Source organism: Balaenoptera borealis (assembly GCF_965194805.1).
Source record: "Balaenoptera borealis genome assembly, chromosome: 13".
Lineage (NCBI taxonomy): Eukaryota > Metazoa > Chordata > Mammalia > Artiodactyla > Balaenopteridae > Balaenoptera > Balaenoptera borealis.
In genome coordinates, this window is record NC_138870.1 from 16462641 (window position 1) to 16479394 (window position 16754).

Genomic DNA, 16754 nt, shown 5'->3' on the forward strand with positions numbered 1-16754 from the left:
GGGTCTTGTAGTGTTTTGAGGCAGTAGTGCAAGATGGAAAGGTAAGATGGGATCTTTTTGAGATCCGGAAAGGATTCCTAAAGTCAGATTCTTAAAAAGGAACTTAGGTTTTACTTGATTATATTCTGGAGAACTGAAAGCTTTCAAGTGGGACATTACGTGACTGAAGCTGATAATAGGTTGTGAGTTAGAGTATTATTTTTATCCAAGGGATTTGTTCTGCTTCAGCGTGGTCACAGTGGATGCTGAAGGTAGAAGATAGAATGAGTCAAAGGTTGGTTGAACAGGGAGAGTGATGATGTAAATAGTTTCAAACAACACACAGTAAGTGGGAGGAAGATGTCACTGGGAGTGAGGGTGGGAGAAATGCGTGGAGCCCATTCGGCACCGAGAGGCCCCTAGTACTGTGCTTACAGATTGAAGGCAATGATCTAGATGGACATCATCCTTGCGTGATGCTGAACCAAACCCAAGCCTGAAGATTATTTAGCTGTGTGACCCCAGACAAGTTAATTGGTCTGTCTTTTTAAGTCTCAAGTTCCTTCTGCTAAAGTAGGATTAGTAGTAGTACCACCTCACTAGCATGAGGAGTAACTGAGTTTAGCTCAGTGTATTAGTTTTCTGTTGCTGTTGTAAAAATTAGACACACTTTACTGTTGTAAAAATTAGCCAGCAGTGTTGCATCTCTCCCAGGCTTCTTGCATGGTCCCACCCCCACCCCCGACTCTTCTGCCTCCCTCTTCCATGTTTAAGGGCCCTGGGGATTCCATCGGGCCACCCGGCTACTCCAGAACAATCTCTCCATCTTGTCTCCCCATTTTAATCACGTCTGCAAAGTCCCTTTTGCCATGTAAGGTAGTGGAGTAACCGAATGGCGGGTTCTGGTGATCAGGACGTGGATTTCTGGGGAGGAAGTACCCTGTTACCCCTGCAGTGCCACTGTGCCTGCAAATTGCTACCATTTAAGCAATTTCTAGTACTATTATTATTATTGTTGTCATCATCATTACTGTTAATGACAGGATTACTCGCCGCTAGCATTTCATTGGTAACTTTAGTGTCACAGCAATGCTGAAAGCTTTATTTTCATTTGCGGCTCTACTGGATCTGTTTGGCAGAGATGTCAATCTGATACTATAAGTAGTTTAACTTGAGGTGGCATGTTAGTTTTTAGAAGTACTCAGGAAGGAAAATTCTGAACTCTTAAGTTGTGCAAAGATATTTTTTTCCAGATAATAGCATATGGCGGTCATTAATCAGCCTTGTCATCAGAATGTAAAGTTATGTGTGCCATTTTATTATTAATGATTTGCAAATAAGAGGACTGGTAACAATTTATTTTCTTCCTAATACATTTCTAATATATCTGGTTGGGGAGAGACTACATATTATATAACTTGCTTTATATTTTATGGTTTAAATAGTTGTTTTTGAACAGCAAATAGTTATATTTGTAAAAAGCAGAAAAAATTTTATACTGTTGGCTTGCTACTTATTTTTTTAAATCTTCAGATTTATTTATACACCAATTAAAGCCCTGTAAATTACACTTGAACAGGCATTAATATGAGCACCTAAAATGTTAAGAGTTTTTTGTTTGGCCAGATGAGGGCACTTTTTCTTTACATTTCTGGAGTTTGAGCTGTGAAGCAGATTTGTTTTTCTCCATCCAAGCTGTTACTTACTTTCTGTTATTATTGCCAGTGAGAGAAATAGTTCTGACATTTTTAATGTTTTGATTGTGTTGTATTCTTACAGGTTGATCTTTCCCCAAAAGGAAAAAGCTTCAGTTTCTTGCAAAATTTTTGTATACGGAAACTTTAAAATGAATGACAATTTCTGTGGTACAGGGTAGTTTTAAGAAATACATGTGTACGTGATTTGTAGTTTTGCTTATAATTAGTAATAGCGGTTGAAATTTACTTTTATCCTAATTCGAGTACTCTGTCCATAGCAAGATGAAGTGGAATTAGCCGGACTCTTCTTCTCCTCATCAAACTTCTTACGCCTACTTTACATTGAATCAGTGTCACTTTGCATCTCCATCAAAATCCAAGTAATGAAGAGGAAATAAAATACCAGAAATATTTTGTCTTAAAAACAAACCCCAAAACCAAAAATAAATAAATAGAAAGGTTAGATAGACCACACAATCCAACACCTGTAAGTAAAATATCAGATGTAGCATGCATAACTTTTTTATTTGTAGTGCTGGCTGTCAAGGGCTAGGGTGAGTTGAGTAGGATAAGGTTTCTCAGGTTATGTGTGATGGTACTAAAAACAGTACAGACTGCAGTTGCTTCGTGTTGATGTGAATATTCTAAGAAGAAAACCAAAGACAGAGTAATGTTGAGGATTATATTAAAGGGCCCCCGTCACAAAGCTCTTGTCATCTCACCGTAGATAAAACACGTTTACGACTTCTTTTGAAAGTTAAGTTTCTGAACAGCAATGAAACAGGGAACTTGCTTATTAAAGTTTAAAAAACACTAATGAAAATAGATGTCATCAAAACTTGATTGACTTGAAGGAGATTAAAAAGGGGAGAAACCACCATGAATGAGTCCAAAGGGCAAGTTTGTTTAAAATTGTGCACAAGTTTAAAAGCCATGAGAAGGCATGAATTAGTTTTAAAATATACATATAGCAAGATGAGGATGAAGAATACCTCCCTGGAGTAGAGTCAAGAAAGCTGCGGTCAAGTGACTCTGGAAGGGGGTAGGGGCGTCAGCCTAGTGAGCCAGCCGACCTTAGTGTCCCCTGTGACTGCCAGCCAGTGCTGCGATCACCATCATCACAGCCCTTACTGTGGGCACCAGCTGTGCTGCAGGGGCTTCTCCTTCACTTACGCTCGTCAACGTCCCTGTGAGACACGTACTATTAGTCCCATTTTAAAGATGAGGACATTTTAGGCTCAGAGACATTAAGCAATGCATTCAGTGCCACAAAAACTAGAAAATAATGTATTCTCAGGCCAAAATTCATGTCATAAGCATTAAAGACACTTTTAAAGATAGGAGGAACATCACCAAGAAGCAGGGGCTTCGGGTTGAAAGGATGGAGTTCCCAGTCAGCTCTGTCTGCCTCAGAAGGCCATCTGAGCTGCTTGGTACCTACAAGGAAGGATTTGTTACGGCCTCAGCAGCGAGCACATCTTCGGCCTATCGATGGACTGTTCATATTAGTCCCTCGGAGAGAAAAAAAAACAGTATCCTAGTGTTTAATATCTACCAACATTATTATTTTTTTAAGCTAGGGGATTACTAAGAAAAAAGGAAAGAAGACAGTAGTGGCTTTTCACCTTAATTCTGTTTCTGTTCCCTGACTTTTTGTTTTATAAATTTTGGTAGTGGTCTTTTGCCTAGACCTTACCAAGACACAGACTGTTGGAATAGTAAAGCCGAACTTTTTTTTTTTCTTCTGACAATCCTTTTTAGCAAGTAGTAAATATTTTAAACCAGGAAAAGTGTAGATCTTTAATAAGAGTTCAACTTTTCTCTCCCTTTCATTAAACATTCATTGGGAGCCTTCTATGTACCAGCCGCTCTGCTTAGCCTGTTGGATACAGATGTAAGACACAGCTGTGCCCTTGCTGTTGGTTTATAGTCTGGGGTGGGAACTCAGGAAGCACACCAGTCATTACGGTGAAATGGGATAAATACTGTGACAGCGGGCGGGGTGCCCCAAAAGCACGTACCCCAGCCTGGGCAGGAGCGGGGAGGGACGGCTTCACGGAAGGAAGATGTGATGTTTGAGCTGAATCCTGAAGCACAAGTGATCAGAGTATTTCTCACACAGATAACTGAGAGGGAGGAAGGGCTGGGTTTTAGAGGGGAGATGTTTGTTTTGGGTATTTGGGGCGCGGTACTTAGGTTCTGAGGTGTATATTTGGTTTTGTACAATGTGGGAGTGGAATTTTTTTAAGGATTTTTTTTTTTTTTTTTGGTCCGGAGGTGAATATTTGAGACTCATTTGAATAGAAGTGACAGAAAAGATAGATTAGTGACAGAATAAGGTAGAAAAAGAGGGGAGGAAACTGGGGAGTGAATGCCTGAGAAAGTCAGAGAGGTTCCTGGAACCCCAGAGTCAGAAGCCAGACCGGTGCTTCGGGAAGAGGTGGCGGGGCGTCTGCGGAGGGAGTGCAGCGCCCCTACGTGGAGGAGGACGAGGAAGGCACCGGCTGTGGTTAGGCCGCCAGTCAGTGTCGTGCAGGCTTAGATTTCAGGTTGCGTTTTAGAAATGTGCATGTTCTTCTCTAAGCCTTTTTTTTACACTGGTTCTTGACTTTGGAGAGGGCATCCAGGGGCCTCTTTGAAGCCGTGTACGGACGTCGACGGCGTCCCTTTATTTTGTTCCCTGCCCATCGTCCTCTTTCTCCTGACAATCTAACCCGTATTTTCCTTGGGAAATAACTCCCTGCTCGCTCTCAGGCCTGGTCTTGTCCTGTATTTGATGCACACCTGACCCTAGGAATGTGCACGTGATGTGACTGGACCAGTGAGACTTGACCCTGCGACTTTCCTGAAACTCTGGAGGAAAAGAATCTCTTTGGTTGGATTTGAAGCTGTAAAGGTGTAAGCCAAGAGGTGTCTTCATGGGACAGGAGACTCGGGGAGGGAGCAGGGTGTGGAGCTGAGACAGACACACACCCCTTTATCGTGTGAGTTGAGTCTCTGGATCGATTCCTGGACTTTTCAATTTTTTAAGCCAATAAACTTCCCTTCTTTTGTTTAAGTTCTTTTGAATTGGGTTTTCTGTCATTTGAGGCTCAGAGAGTCTCTCATTCCTCTGAAGAATACTATGTACTTACGTATTTTAAATCCTGCAAACGACTCAGGGGTTTACAGATGAGTAGAGGCCCACTGAACAGAATTAAATGCTTTACTCTGTTCAATTATTATCAGTAAGATTTGCCCCACAAATGTAGATTCAGTATTTTTATCATTAACAAATTTATAATGGTCATTCTTGGGACAGTTTGATCTTTATTACAAACATACGTGTAACATTTTGTTTTTTTATTGTAGATGAGGGGAATGGGACATTTTTATTAATGCCTTTTAGATTAATTGAGGGTTAACACATTTATCTCCTTCAGCTTCTTTCAGTAAGGATATCCTTTTGGAAATGTTGGGATTCCATTTTATTCGTTATCTGTCTCTATAGGCTTATAAATATTCTTGCCAACCATAAATCTTAGATCTAGGAATCAAGACCATAAACCATAAAAGCAACATAACTTGCCAAAGGCCACATAAAATAAAATATGAAGTCGTCCCTGACTCTAGCTAAGTAACTTGAAGGAAAAGGAAAATGGTTTTGCTAATTTTGTAATTAGGAGTAGGCTTCCAATTCAGTTGAAAATGATGGATATTTTAAAATTTAATTCAATAAAAACTATTTACTAGAAGGCAACATTAAAAATACTAGGGCAGTTGGAAAGTACTTGCTTTGATAAAAAGATTTCCAAGGGCATTGTGACATCTGCCCTCTGGGTTGAGTTAGTGAGGCAGGCCACAGAGAGGGTAATTATTTCTTTCTGGGCACTGCACGTGCCATGGATGGAGCTTCTCCCAGGCACACACTGATGCTTGTTTGGGTTACATAGAACAAAAAAGTTGGATTATAATCACCTGTGGAGAGCTGAGAATGTGCCTGAATTCAGTATACTAAATTTCTTCTTTTCTGTAGAAAGAGACATTTCATAAGAGAATAATACCAACTAATTTCTAGTTAGTACGTAGAAGAAAACGAGTAAGAGTAAAAAGGTTAGATTAAAATTGAGTCCCAGACCACATTCCCTATGCTCTGGTCATGTGTTCCTTGATATTGGTCTGATGTTCTCAGCCTCCATGCTTTTTTATTTTATTCCCTATCTAAAATACCATTTATGATTTAGTATTAAATTATGTAATTTATGAATTAGCACTAATTAACAGTATATGAAGTCCTGTACTCTAATGCAGCTCACACTCCAAGAAGCTTTTTGAGACATTATAGTCAGACTTAATCTCTTCCCACTTACGAACAAGCATCCTCCCTTCTTCTGTCCCTCCATTTGTGCAGACTTTATATTTTCTTTTCCTTCTACATGCTTTAGGCATTGCAAATGCTAGTGGGTCAAAGAAGAACAATGCCATTCCTGCCCTCTGGTGGTTGAAAGAAACATTGCAAACAAGTGATTATAAAGATCTGTGTGCTATGACTCTTCATCAGCCTTGGCATCATCCATTTCTTTCATTCCTGCTGCGTTTATTCATTCACTGATTGGCCAGTCATGTAAAGAGCATCTTCTGTATGACAGCCTTTATCAGTACTCTAATGGTGCCTTGTCTGGTGTAGCAGCATTCTGGGCTTCAGTAGCAACAGTTTACACATGTGAGGTCTTCGATGTGTCTAGATCTGACTTTCTGCCTCCATATTTGGGTTGCAAAGTGTTTTCCTATCTGCATCTAACATTTCTAGGCCTCCTGAGCTTCAAATTGGTTGTACATGTGATGGATGAAAAATAAAGAAGTATCGTACCTTAGTTCTCTCTACGTCGAGACTTAGCAGCTTAACACAGTAAGCATTTAATATCTCAGAGTTTCTGAGAGTCAGGAATTACGGAAGTGACCTGGCTGGGTGGTCTGGCTCCATCTCTTAGGGGAATGCGGTCAAGATGTTGGTCAGGGCTGTAGTCGCCTGAACGCTTGGCTAAGGCTAGGATATGCTTCCAAGTCCATCCTGATCGGTGGGAGGCCACAGCTCTTTAGGTCATGGTGCTTGGCTTCCCCCCGAGTGAGCGATTCAAGAGAGAACAAGAGGGAGGCCTCAGTGTCTTCAGTGACCTCACCTTACAGGTGAGGCAAGAGGACTGCGTAGGGCTTGACTACCAGGAGGTGAGAATCACTGGGGGCCACCACGTGTTACAACCCCATGTTTGTGAGCCTCTGTCAGGGAATTTGGGCCCATACGAAGAAGACACTAGTAAATCTTCAAATGGAAGTATTTTAGAGTGAAATAAGGGGTTGAAAAATTAGACCAGCTCATCTTCACTTTAAGTTCATTCTTTATTCCCCTGGGAGAATGCCGATAAGTTCTCAGTGCTCCCAAGCTAATGCTTTTAAACGGAGCACTTAGAAATGAGTCTCATGAGAACAAATTTTTACGAACGTGAGACAAACATTTTCATTTTTTAAATCTGTGATCTGTTTCTGTTTCTGTGCCACTCAGTGGTGAGAAGTATTTCTGCAGAGAGGATGCTTAGTGATGGCTGCTTGTTTCTCAAAGGTTCTTTGTCAAATTGCTTACATATTTTAATTGGAGCAGTGAGCACCGTTTTGGGTCTACAGTCTGTCAGAACGCTGCTAGCCTCAACAAGGTTGTGATGAAAAATGGCAGAAATACAGATGATCGGGTCATAAGGAAAGTGTGGCCACCTCATGCATATGCAGGTTTAAACATTGCTAGGTTACTAAGCACGGGTGTGAGCAGAGCTGAGAGTAAAGTGTCTAGAACAGAATCTTAGTTTAGTATTAAGAACATCGGGTCTTTGAAGTAAAATTAGAAAGGAAGATTAAAGTTGCCACTCCTCTCTGCTACCTTCCCCCCAAGTAATTTTCCTCCCCGTTTTCCATCCCACCTTAATACATGTTTTCATAAGTAAAATCTGTTTTCAGGTTGGTATGTTCATTTTGAAAGTACAACAATGCTACTTTCAGCATTGTAAATGGATGGGAAAGGAAAATATGGGGGGATATAAACAATTTAAAAATATTAGAATTCTGTTGATCTGGTTTTCATGTCATGGTTTCAATACCATTATAGAAATAAATCATATTAGAAATGATATTTCTAGCTATGCAATTTTATTGATGCTTATGGTAATAGCCAACCTAGAATACATGTTTCCATGGAATAACTATAATAGCCTATAATGTTTGTTTATCTTTAAGGTCTTATTTTGCATATATGACTCATGAAATTAATATATTAATAAGTTTGTAATCCCCAGCGGCAAAAGGATAGATGATAATATATTATACATTGAGATTATTTCCTTTAGAATTTATTTCATTGACCATATTGTATCACATTGATTGATTTGCATATATTGAAGAATCCTTGCATCCCTGGGATAAATCCCACTTGATCATGGTCTGTGATCCTTTCAATGTGTTGTTGGATTCTGTTTGCTAGTATTTTGTTGAGGATTTTTACATCTATGTTCATCAGTGATATTGGCCTGTAGTTTTTTTTTTTTTTTTCTGTGACATCTTTGTCTGGTTTTGGTATCAGGGTGATGGTGGCCTCCTAGAATGAGTTTGGGGGTGTTCCTCCCTCTGCTATGTTTTGGAAGAGTTTGAGAAGGATAGGTGTTGGCTTTACTGTAACTGTTGGATAGAATTCACCTGTGAAGCCATCTGGTCCTGGGCTTTAGTTTGTTGGAAGATTTTTAATCAGAGTTTCAATTTCAGTGCTTGTGATTGGTCTGTTTATATTTTCTGTTTCTTCCTGGTTCAGTCTTGGAAGGTTGTACTTTTCTAAGAATTTGTCCATTTCTTCCAGGTTGTCCATTTTATTGGCATACAGTTGCTTGTAGTAGTCTCTGAAGATCCTTTGTATTTCTGCAGTGTCAGTTGTTACTTCTCCTTTTTCATTTCTAATTCTGTTGATTTGAGTCTTCTCCCTTTTTTTCTTGATGAGTCTGGCTAAAGGTTTATCAAGTTTGTTTATCTTCTCAGAGAACCAGCTTTTAGTTTTATTGATCTTTGCTATTGTTTCCTTCATTTCTTTTTCATTTATTTCTGATCTTATCTTTATGATTTCTTTCCTTCTGCTAACTTTGGGGTTTTTTTGTTCTTTCTCTAATTGCGTTAGGTGTAAGTTTAGGTTATTTTTTGAGATTTTTCCTGTTTCTTTTTTCTTTTTCTTTTTTTAACTTTTTTTTTTTTAATAAAACAATCATATACTTGTAAAGGAATCTTTATACTTGACTTTACTATTAGTTTTTAATAAACATTATCAAGGGACTATATTAAATTCTTACATTTTCCATATATCAAAAATGTGGAACGCTTTATGAATTTGCGTGTCATCCTTGCACAGGGGCCATGCTAATCTTCTCTATATCATTCCAATTTTAGTGTATGTGCTGCCGAGGCGAGCACTTTTCTTGTTTCTTGAGGTAGGATTATATTGCTGTGAACTTCCCTCTTAGAACTGCTTTTGCTGCATCCCATAGGTTTTGGGTCATCGTGTTTTCATTGTCATTTGTAGGTATTTTTTTATTTCTTCTTTGATTTCTTCAGGGATCTCTTGGTTATTTAGTAGCATACTGTTTAGCCTCCATATGTTTGTATTTTTTACAGTTTTTTTCCTGTAATTGATATCTAGTCTCAGAGCATCGTGGTTGGAAAAGATACATGATATGATTTCACTTTTCTTAAATTTACCAAGGCTTGATTTGTGACCCAAGATATGATCTATCCTGGAGAATGTTCCATGTGCACTTGAGAAGAAAGTGTATGCTGTGGTTTTTGGATGGACTGTCCTATAAATATCAATTAAGTCCATCTGGTCTAATGTGTCATTTAAAGCTTGTGTTTCCTTATTTATTTTCATTTTAGATGATCTGTCCATTGGTGAAAGTGGGGTGTTAAAGTCCCCCACTATTATTGTGTTACTGTCGATTTCCCCTTTTATGGCTGTTAGCATTTGTCTTACGTATTGAGGTGCTCCTATGTTGGGTGCATAAATATTTACAATTGTTATATCTTCTTCTTGCATTGAGCCCTTGATCATTATGTAGTGTCCTTCTTTGTCTTTTTTAATAGTCTTTTAAAGTCTATTTTGTCTGATGTGAGTGTTGCTGCTCCAGCTTTCTTTTGATTTCCATTTGCAGGGAATATCTTTTCCAGTCCTGTCACTTTCAGTCTGTATGTGTCCCTAGGTCTGAAGTGGGTCTCTTGTGGACAACATATATACAGGTCTTGTTTTTGTATCCATTCAGCCAGTCTGTGTCTTTTGGTTGGAGCATTTAATCCATTTACATGTAAGGTAATTATCGACATGTATGTTCCTATGACCATTTTCTTAATTGTTTTGGGTTTGTTTTTGTAGGTCTTTTCCTCCTCTTGTGTTTCCTGCCTAGGGAAGTTCCTTTAGCATTTGTTGTAAAGCTGGTTTGGTGGTGCTGAATTCTCTTATTAGCTTTTGCTTGTCTCTAAAGGTTTGAATTTCTGTGTCGAATCTGAATGAGATCCTTGCTGGTAGAGTAATCTTGATTGTAGGTTTTTCCCTTTCATCACTTTAAATATGTCCTGCCACTCCCTTCTGGTTTGCAGAGTTTCTGCTGAAAGATCAGCTGTTAACCTTGTGGGGATTCCCTTGTATGTTATTCGTTGTATTTCCCTTGCTGCTTTTAATATTTTTTCTTTGTTTTTAATTTTTGATAGTTTGATTAATATGAGTCTTGGTGTGTTTCTCCTTGGATTTATCCCATATGGGATTCTCTGCACTTCCTGGACTTGATTGACTATTTCCTTTCCCAAGTTAGGGAAGTTTTCAACTATAATCTCTTCAAATATTTTCTCAGACCCTTTCTTTTTCTATTTTTCTTCTGGGACCCTTATAATTCGAATGTTAGTGCATTTAATGTTGTCCCAGAGGTCTCTGAGACTGTCCTCAGTTCTTTTCATTCTTATTTCTTTTTTCTGCTCTGCGGTAGTTATTTCCACTATTTTATCTTCCAGGTCACTTATCCATTTTTCTGCCTCAGTTGTTCTGCTACTGATTCCTTCTAGAGAATTTTTAATTTCCTTTTTTGTGTTGTTCATCATTTTTTGTTTGCTCTTTATTTCTTCTAGGTCCTTGTTAAAACGTTTCTTACATTTTCTCCATTCTATTTCCAAGATTTTGGATCATCTTTACTATCATTACTCTGAGTTCTTTTTCAGGTAGTCTTCCTGTTTCTTCTTCATTTGTTTGGTCTGGTGGGTTTTTGCCTTGCTCCTTCATCTGCTGCATTTTTCTCTGTCTTCTCATTTTGTCTAACTTACTGTGTTTGGGGTCTCCTTTTCACAGGCTGCAGGTTTGTAGTTCCTGTTGTTTTTGGTGTCTGCCCCTAGTGGGTGAGGTTGGTTCAGTGACTTGTGTAGGCTTCCTGGTGGAGGGGACTGGTGCCTGTGTTCTGGTGGGTGGGGCTGGATCTTGACCTGGTGGTCAGGGCCCTGTCCGGTGATATGTTTTGGGGTGTCTGTGAACTTGGTATGACTTGTAGGCAACCTCGCTGCTAATGGGTGGGGTTGTGTTCCTGTTTAGTTGCTCGCTGTTTGGCATGGGGCATCCAGCACTGGAGTTTACTAGCCATTGGTTGGAGCTGGGTCTTAGTGTTGAGACGGAGATCTCTGGAAGAGCTCTCGCTGATTGATATTATGTGGGGCTGGGAGGTCTCTGGTGGTCCAATGTCCTGGACTCGGCTCTCCCACCTCGGAGGCTCAGTCCCGACACCAGGCCAGAGCACCGAGACCCTGCCAGCTGCACAGCTCAGAAGAAAAGGAAGAAAAAAACAAACAAACAAACATAAAAATGAACAGATAGAACCTCAAACCAAATGGTAAAAGCAAAACTAAACAGACAAAATCACACAAAGAGACGTACACACACACACTTGTAAAAAGAAAAAACAAACAAAAAAACACCAACAACAAAAACTTTAAAAAAAAAGGACAGAACCCTATTACAAATGGTAAAAGCAAACCTAAATAGACAAAATCACACAAAGAAACATACACCCACCCCCACACACACACACATACACACTCACAAAAAGAGAAAAAACGGGAAAAAAATTTTTAAAAAAAGGTAGAGAGCAACCAAACCAATAAACAAATCCACCAATGATAACAAGCACTAAGAGCTAAACTAAGATAAACATAAAACCAGAAACACATCAGATGCAGAGACAGCAAACCCCAAGTCTACAGTTGCTCCCAAAGCCCACCGCCTCAGTTTTGGGGTGATTCGTTGTCTATTCAGGTATTCCACAGATGCAGGTATGTCAAGTTGATTGTGGGGACTTAATCCACTGCTCCTGAGGCTGCTGGGAGAGATTTCCCTTTCTCTTCTTTGTTCGCACAGGTCCTGGGGTTCAGCTTTGGATTTGGCCCCGTCTCTGTGTGTAGGTCACCTGAGGGCATCTGTTCCCCACCCAGACAGGAGAGGGTTAAAGCAGAGGCTGATTAGGGCTCTCTTGCTCACTCAGGCTGGGGAGAGGGAGGGGTACAGTAGTCATAATTGGAATGTGGGGCGAGCCTGTGGCGGCAGAGGCCAGCATGACGCTGCAACAGCCTGAGTCGCGCCGTGTGTTCTCCCAGGGAAGTTGTCCCTGGATCACGGGACCCTGGCAGTGGCGTGTTGCGCAGGCTCCCGGGGGCGTGTGTGCAGATAGTGACCTGTGCTTGCACACAGGCTTCTTGGCAGCAGCGTTAGTGGTCCATCCTTGTCTTTGGGGTCCGCACTGATAGCCGCAGCTCGCACCTGTCTCTGGAGCTTGTTTAGGCGGTGCCCTGAATCCCCTCTCCTCGCGCACCTGGAAACAATTGTCTCTTGCCTCTTAGGCAGTTCCATACCTTTTCCCGGACTCCCTCCTTGCTAGCTGTGGCGCACTAGCCCCCTTCAGGCTGTGTTCATGCAGCCAACCCCTGTCCTCTCCCTGGGATCTGACCTCTGAAGCCCGAGCCTCAGCTTCCAGCCCCCGCCCACCCCAGCAGGGGAGCAGACAAGCCTCTCGGGCTGGTGAGTGCTGGTCGGCACCGATCCTCTGTGCGGGAATCTCTCCGCTTTGCCCTGCGCACCCCTGTGGCTGCGGTCTCCTCTGTGGCTCCGAAGCTTCCCCCTCCGCCACCCACAGTCTCCGCCCGCGAAGGGGCTTCCTAGCGCGTGGAAACCTTCCTCCTTCACAGCTCCCTCCCAGAGGTGCAGGTCCCGTCCCTATTCTTTTGTCTCTGTTTTTTCTTTTTTCTTTTGCCCTACCCTGGTATGTGGGAATTTTCTTGCCTTTTGGGAGGTCTGAGGTCTTCTGCCAGCATTCGGTAGATCTTCTGTAGGAGTTGTTCCACATGTAGGTGTATTTCTCTCTTTTTTTTTAAAATTTATTTATTTATTTTTGGCTGAGTTGGGTCTTTGTTGCTGCATGCAGGCTTTCTCTAGCTGCGGCGAGCGGGGGCTACTCTTCGTTGTAGTGCGCGGGCTTCTCATTGTGGTGGCTTCTCTTGTTGCAGAGCACAGGCTCTAGGTGCACGGGCTTCAGTAGTTGTGGCTTGTGGGCTCTAGAGCACAGGCTCAGTACTTGTGGCTCACGGGCTTAGTTGCTCCGCGGCATGTGGGATCTTCCCAGACCAGGGCTCGAACCCGTGTCCCCTGCACTGGCAGGCGGATTCTTAACCACTGCGCCACCAGAAAAGCCCATGTAGGTGTATTTCTGATGTATTTGTGGGGAGGAAGGTGATCTCCACATCTTACTCCTCCGCCATCTTGAAGGTCTCCTCAATCTTACTCTTAGTATCTTTTTTTTTTTTTATTGTTTAGTATCATTTTTTCCAGAGCTTTTCTGAAGCTTCATTGTGCGTTTTTGATAGAAAGAAAATCATCAGTTCACAATATAACCATCATCACCCTGAGCTTTTTTTGTTCATCCTGTCTCATTTTGGAGTAATCTTGAAATCTTCCCTCCTATTAGACAGTTTTAAGAAATGTTTTGCTCTATTATTTATATTTTCAGTGGTAGAAATACTACCTTAATGCTAGGAAAACTTCCTCATGGATAATAATGCCTTCCTCTTGAAGCATTACAAATTAGTAAGTGAATTATCCGTTGAGTGGATAAATTTATTTTTTATTTACCAAAATAAATGCCTTTTAAAAAAACATTCACTCTTTGATCAGCTTAATGCAAAGCCTGTACCAGGCACTACAGAAGAGAGCACTGGAAGATACTTCTGCACGGAAGATACGTCCTCTGTCTGCAGCCCTTGTCATAAAAGCAGAGAGCGTTTACCTACTGCATATTAGTAATAACAACGGGAACATTCACCGGGTGGAAAATATAATTGTTGCTGGGACATTACAGAGTTAAAAATCAACTTATAAGCCCAGCGTATCTGATTATTTCTAGCATGTTGGGAAAGTGAAGGTGATTCATTTGGTCAGAAGTCCCAGTGATCTCAGGGTCATTTCAGGTTCCCTATGCAATCTTCCTCTTCTTGCTTGCCTTACTCTTTCAAGACAGCCACTGAGTGTGTTTCAAAAGGGATGTCCCCAAGGAAAAGGGACTTCCCTATTCCCAACCCTCAAGATGGACAGAACTGAAGTTAGGAAAAAGCCGATTTCCACGTGGATTTTAAAGTATCAATGTGAAAACAAAATGAGCGGTGAAGCCCAGGTTTTTAACAGGCAGTCAGAAGAGAAGTCGGAAAAGGAGAGCAAGATGGTGAGAACTGGGAGAGTATGGTGACTCATTAGTTTTCTAGGATGTTAATGTATTTGGCATTTTATGTCACTGGTGTTAAACTTTTTTGACCATTATCTACAACAAGAAATACATATTGTTACATGACCCAGTGTTCACATACAAATACATTTCTTTATATAAAACTGAAATGAAAAATTATTTTCCCCTTACTACCTGTACCTTCTCTTCTGTGTCATTATTTTAAAGTGCTGGCAGAAAGCATCCCATTAACTGCATTTCATTATCCTCTAATGGGTCAGACCAGGGTTTAAAAATACTGCCTTGGGAAACAGTGAGATTCACATAGGCAAGAATAGAAGTGAAGTAAGGATTGTTTTTTGGATGTAACTGTTATTGTGGGTCATCTGCCAGATTGTAGAAATCAACTACTTTGATCATCTGGCACACAGCTTTCCACCCAGCAAGTGTCAAGTTACTGTTGAAGAAATACAGCACAGCAGTCATTACTACTGTACAGCCAAATCAGTTGTTGCTAATATCAGTCTCGTCCTGTAAACCCATCCTATTGCAAGACAGGAGATGCTTGTTTATCAACTGCAGCTGCCACTGACCAAAACAGTTATACAAAATAAGCTAAACTGTAACCTAATCAGGTGAGGAGGATCCCCTGTGACTTCAAATCACTCCAGACCTTTGTACAGTAACCATTTCTTGTCATCCACAGTTACTGCAGGGCAGGAATTCTGGAGCTGTTCGGTAGGGCAGTTCTGGCTCAGGGTGTCTTATGAGGTTTTAGTTTGATGTTGGCTGGGGCTTGGAAGCTGGGGATGAAGGGTCACATGGCTAGCAAGTTGGGACTGGCCAGTTGGTTTCTCTCCACATGGACCTCTCCACCGGGTTACGTGCCTCTCGTGACATGGCAGCTGGCTTTGTCCAGAGCAAGCCATCCTAAAGACCAAGACAGAAACCCAAGGAGCTGCGATACATAGGTGTGAGTACCAGGAGGTGAGGATCCTTGGCTATCTTAGAGTCTGGCTACCATTCCTTAAAAGAATATCTTTATTAATCATTGCCTTGATTTTTTAATGAAGGGAAAAGGAAACATGTAAATGCTTGTTTTATTTTTTAATTTTGTAAGGCATTTCATTTGCAGAGAAGTGCTGACATTTCTACTTTTCACGGGAAATTTGGAGAGAATCCAAAGGTATAAAAATGATAAATTTTAGAAAATGGGATTCATGAGGAAATACTGAATCATTAAGCAAGTTATATTTAAAGTGCAGAATTATGAAAAATTAGTTAAATATTAGGAAGAATCTAAATGGAATTATTAAGGATAGAAAATAATTTAGTAAAATTAGTAATGCTAATCATTAAATAAGTAAAATGACCCATCAACTGATTGGTCAGAGACATGTGTCACTAAATTTTTACGGAGTAGTTAGAAGACTGTCATACACATTTCACTTAATTGCTGCTCTAGAGTAGGAGTTGGCAACAGTGGCCTGTGGACCAAAGCCAGCCTGCTGCCTTTTTTTGTAAATAAAGTTTTATTGGAATGCAGCCACATCCATTTGTTTACATGTTGTCTATCACTGCTTTCTCACTACAACAGCAGAGGTAATCATTGTGACCAAGACTGTTTGGTCCACAAAGCCTAAAATATTTGCTATCCTTTGCAGAATAAGTTTGTCGACCCCTGCTCTAGATTTAGATTTTAGACTTTTAAATACAAGGTTAGGTTTTGTAGTGTTGATGAGATGCATAAATCCAAGGACTGTAGCATGTAAGTGGACTTATAAACACAAAAGAAGGTGCAGTGTTAAGTGTTCTTAATTTTTTTTAGAAGAAAAGTCTTAATAATTAGAAGAGGGGTAGAATATAGTGAGATTCACAAGAATAATGCTTCATTAGGCAAGACTTTATTAGGATAATTCATGAGCTTCACATGGGGCTCGTGGGGGAACACATGAGGCCAACATTTGAAAAACAAATGTGAACATTATGTTGACTGAATTAGGTTATTGTGAAAAAGCAATTTAAAATTTTTAATCAGTTTCTTACTCTGAATTGGAAGTGAGGAGTGTTATTATTTACTTGGAAATCTATTCTGGTTTATGATTAGGGTTTTGATTTCCTTTTTTTTTTTTTCACATGAAAATATAGTCTTAAGAACATGCCCCTGAGTAATACCCATTTTCTACCCATCTACTGTGGGATGACTTGAAGAGATACAGGTACTTATCAGTCTTATAATATGCTGCAGACAAACTGAAGAATGAAATTTCTGGGTAAGAAG

General features: G+C 40.5%; 1 protein-coding gene across 25 annotated transcripts in view; it reads left to right on the plus strand.

Annotated features, from left to right (window-relative positions):
- PLEKHA5 (pleckstrin homology domain containing A5) overlaps nucleotides 1-16754 on the plus strand; it is a 236855-nt gene that overhangs the window by 69670 nt on the left and 150431 nt on the right. Inside the window, exon 4 of one of the 25 annotated variants that reach the window (XM_082351894.1) lies at nucleotides 4431-11719. The exons of the other annotated variants lie outside the window; for them this stretch is intronic. Coding sequence (XP_082208020.1) covers nucleotides 4431-4464 — 34 coding nt within the window. The 3' untranslated portion in view covers nucleotides 4465-11719. Of the gene's footprint in view, nucleotides 1-4430; nucleotides 11720-16754 lie in introns of those variants that run through there. 25 annotated transcript variants of the gene reach the window in all.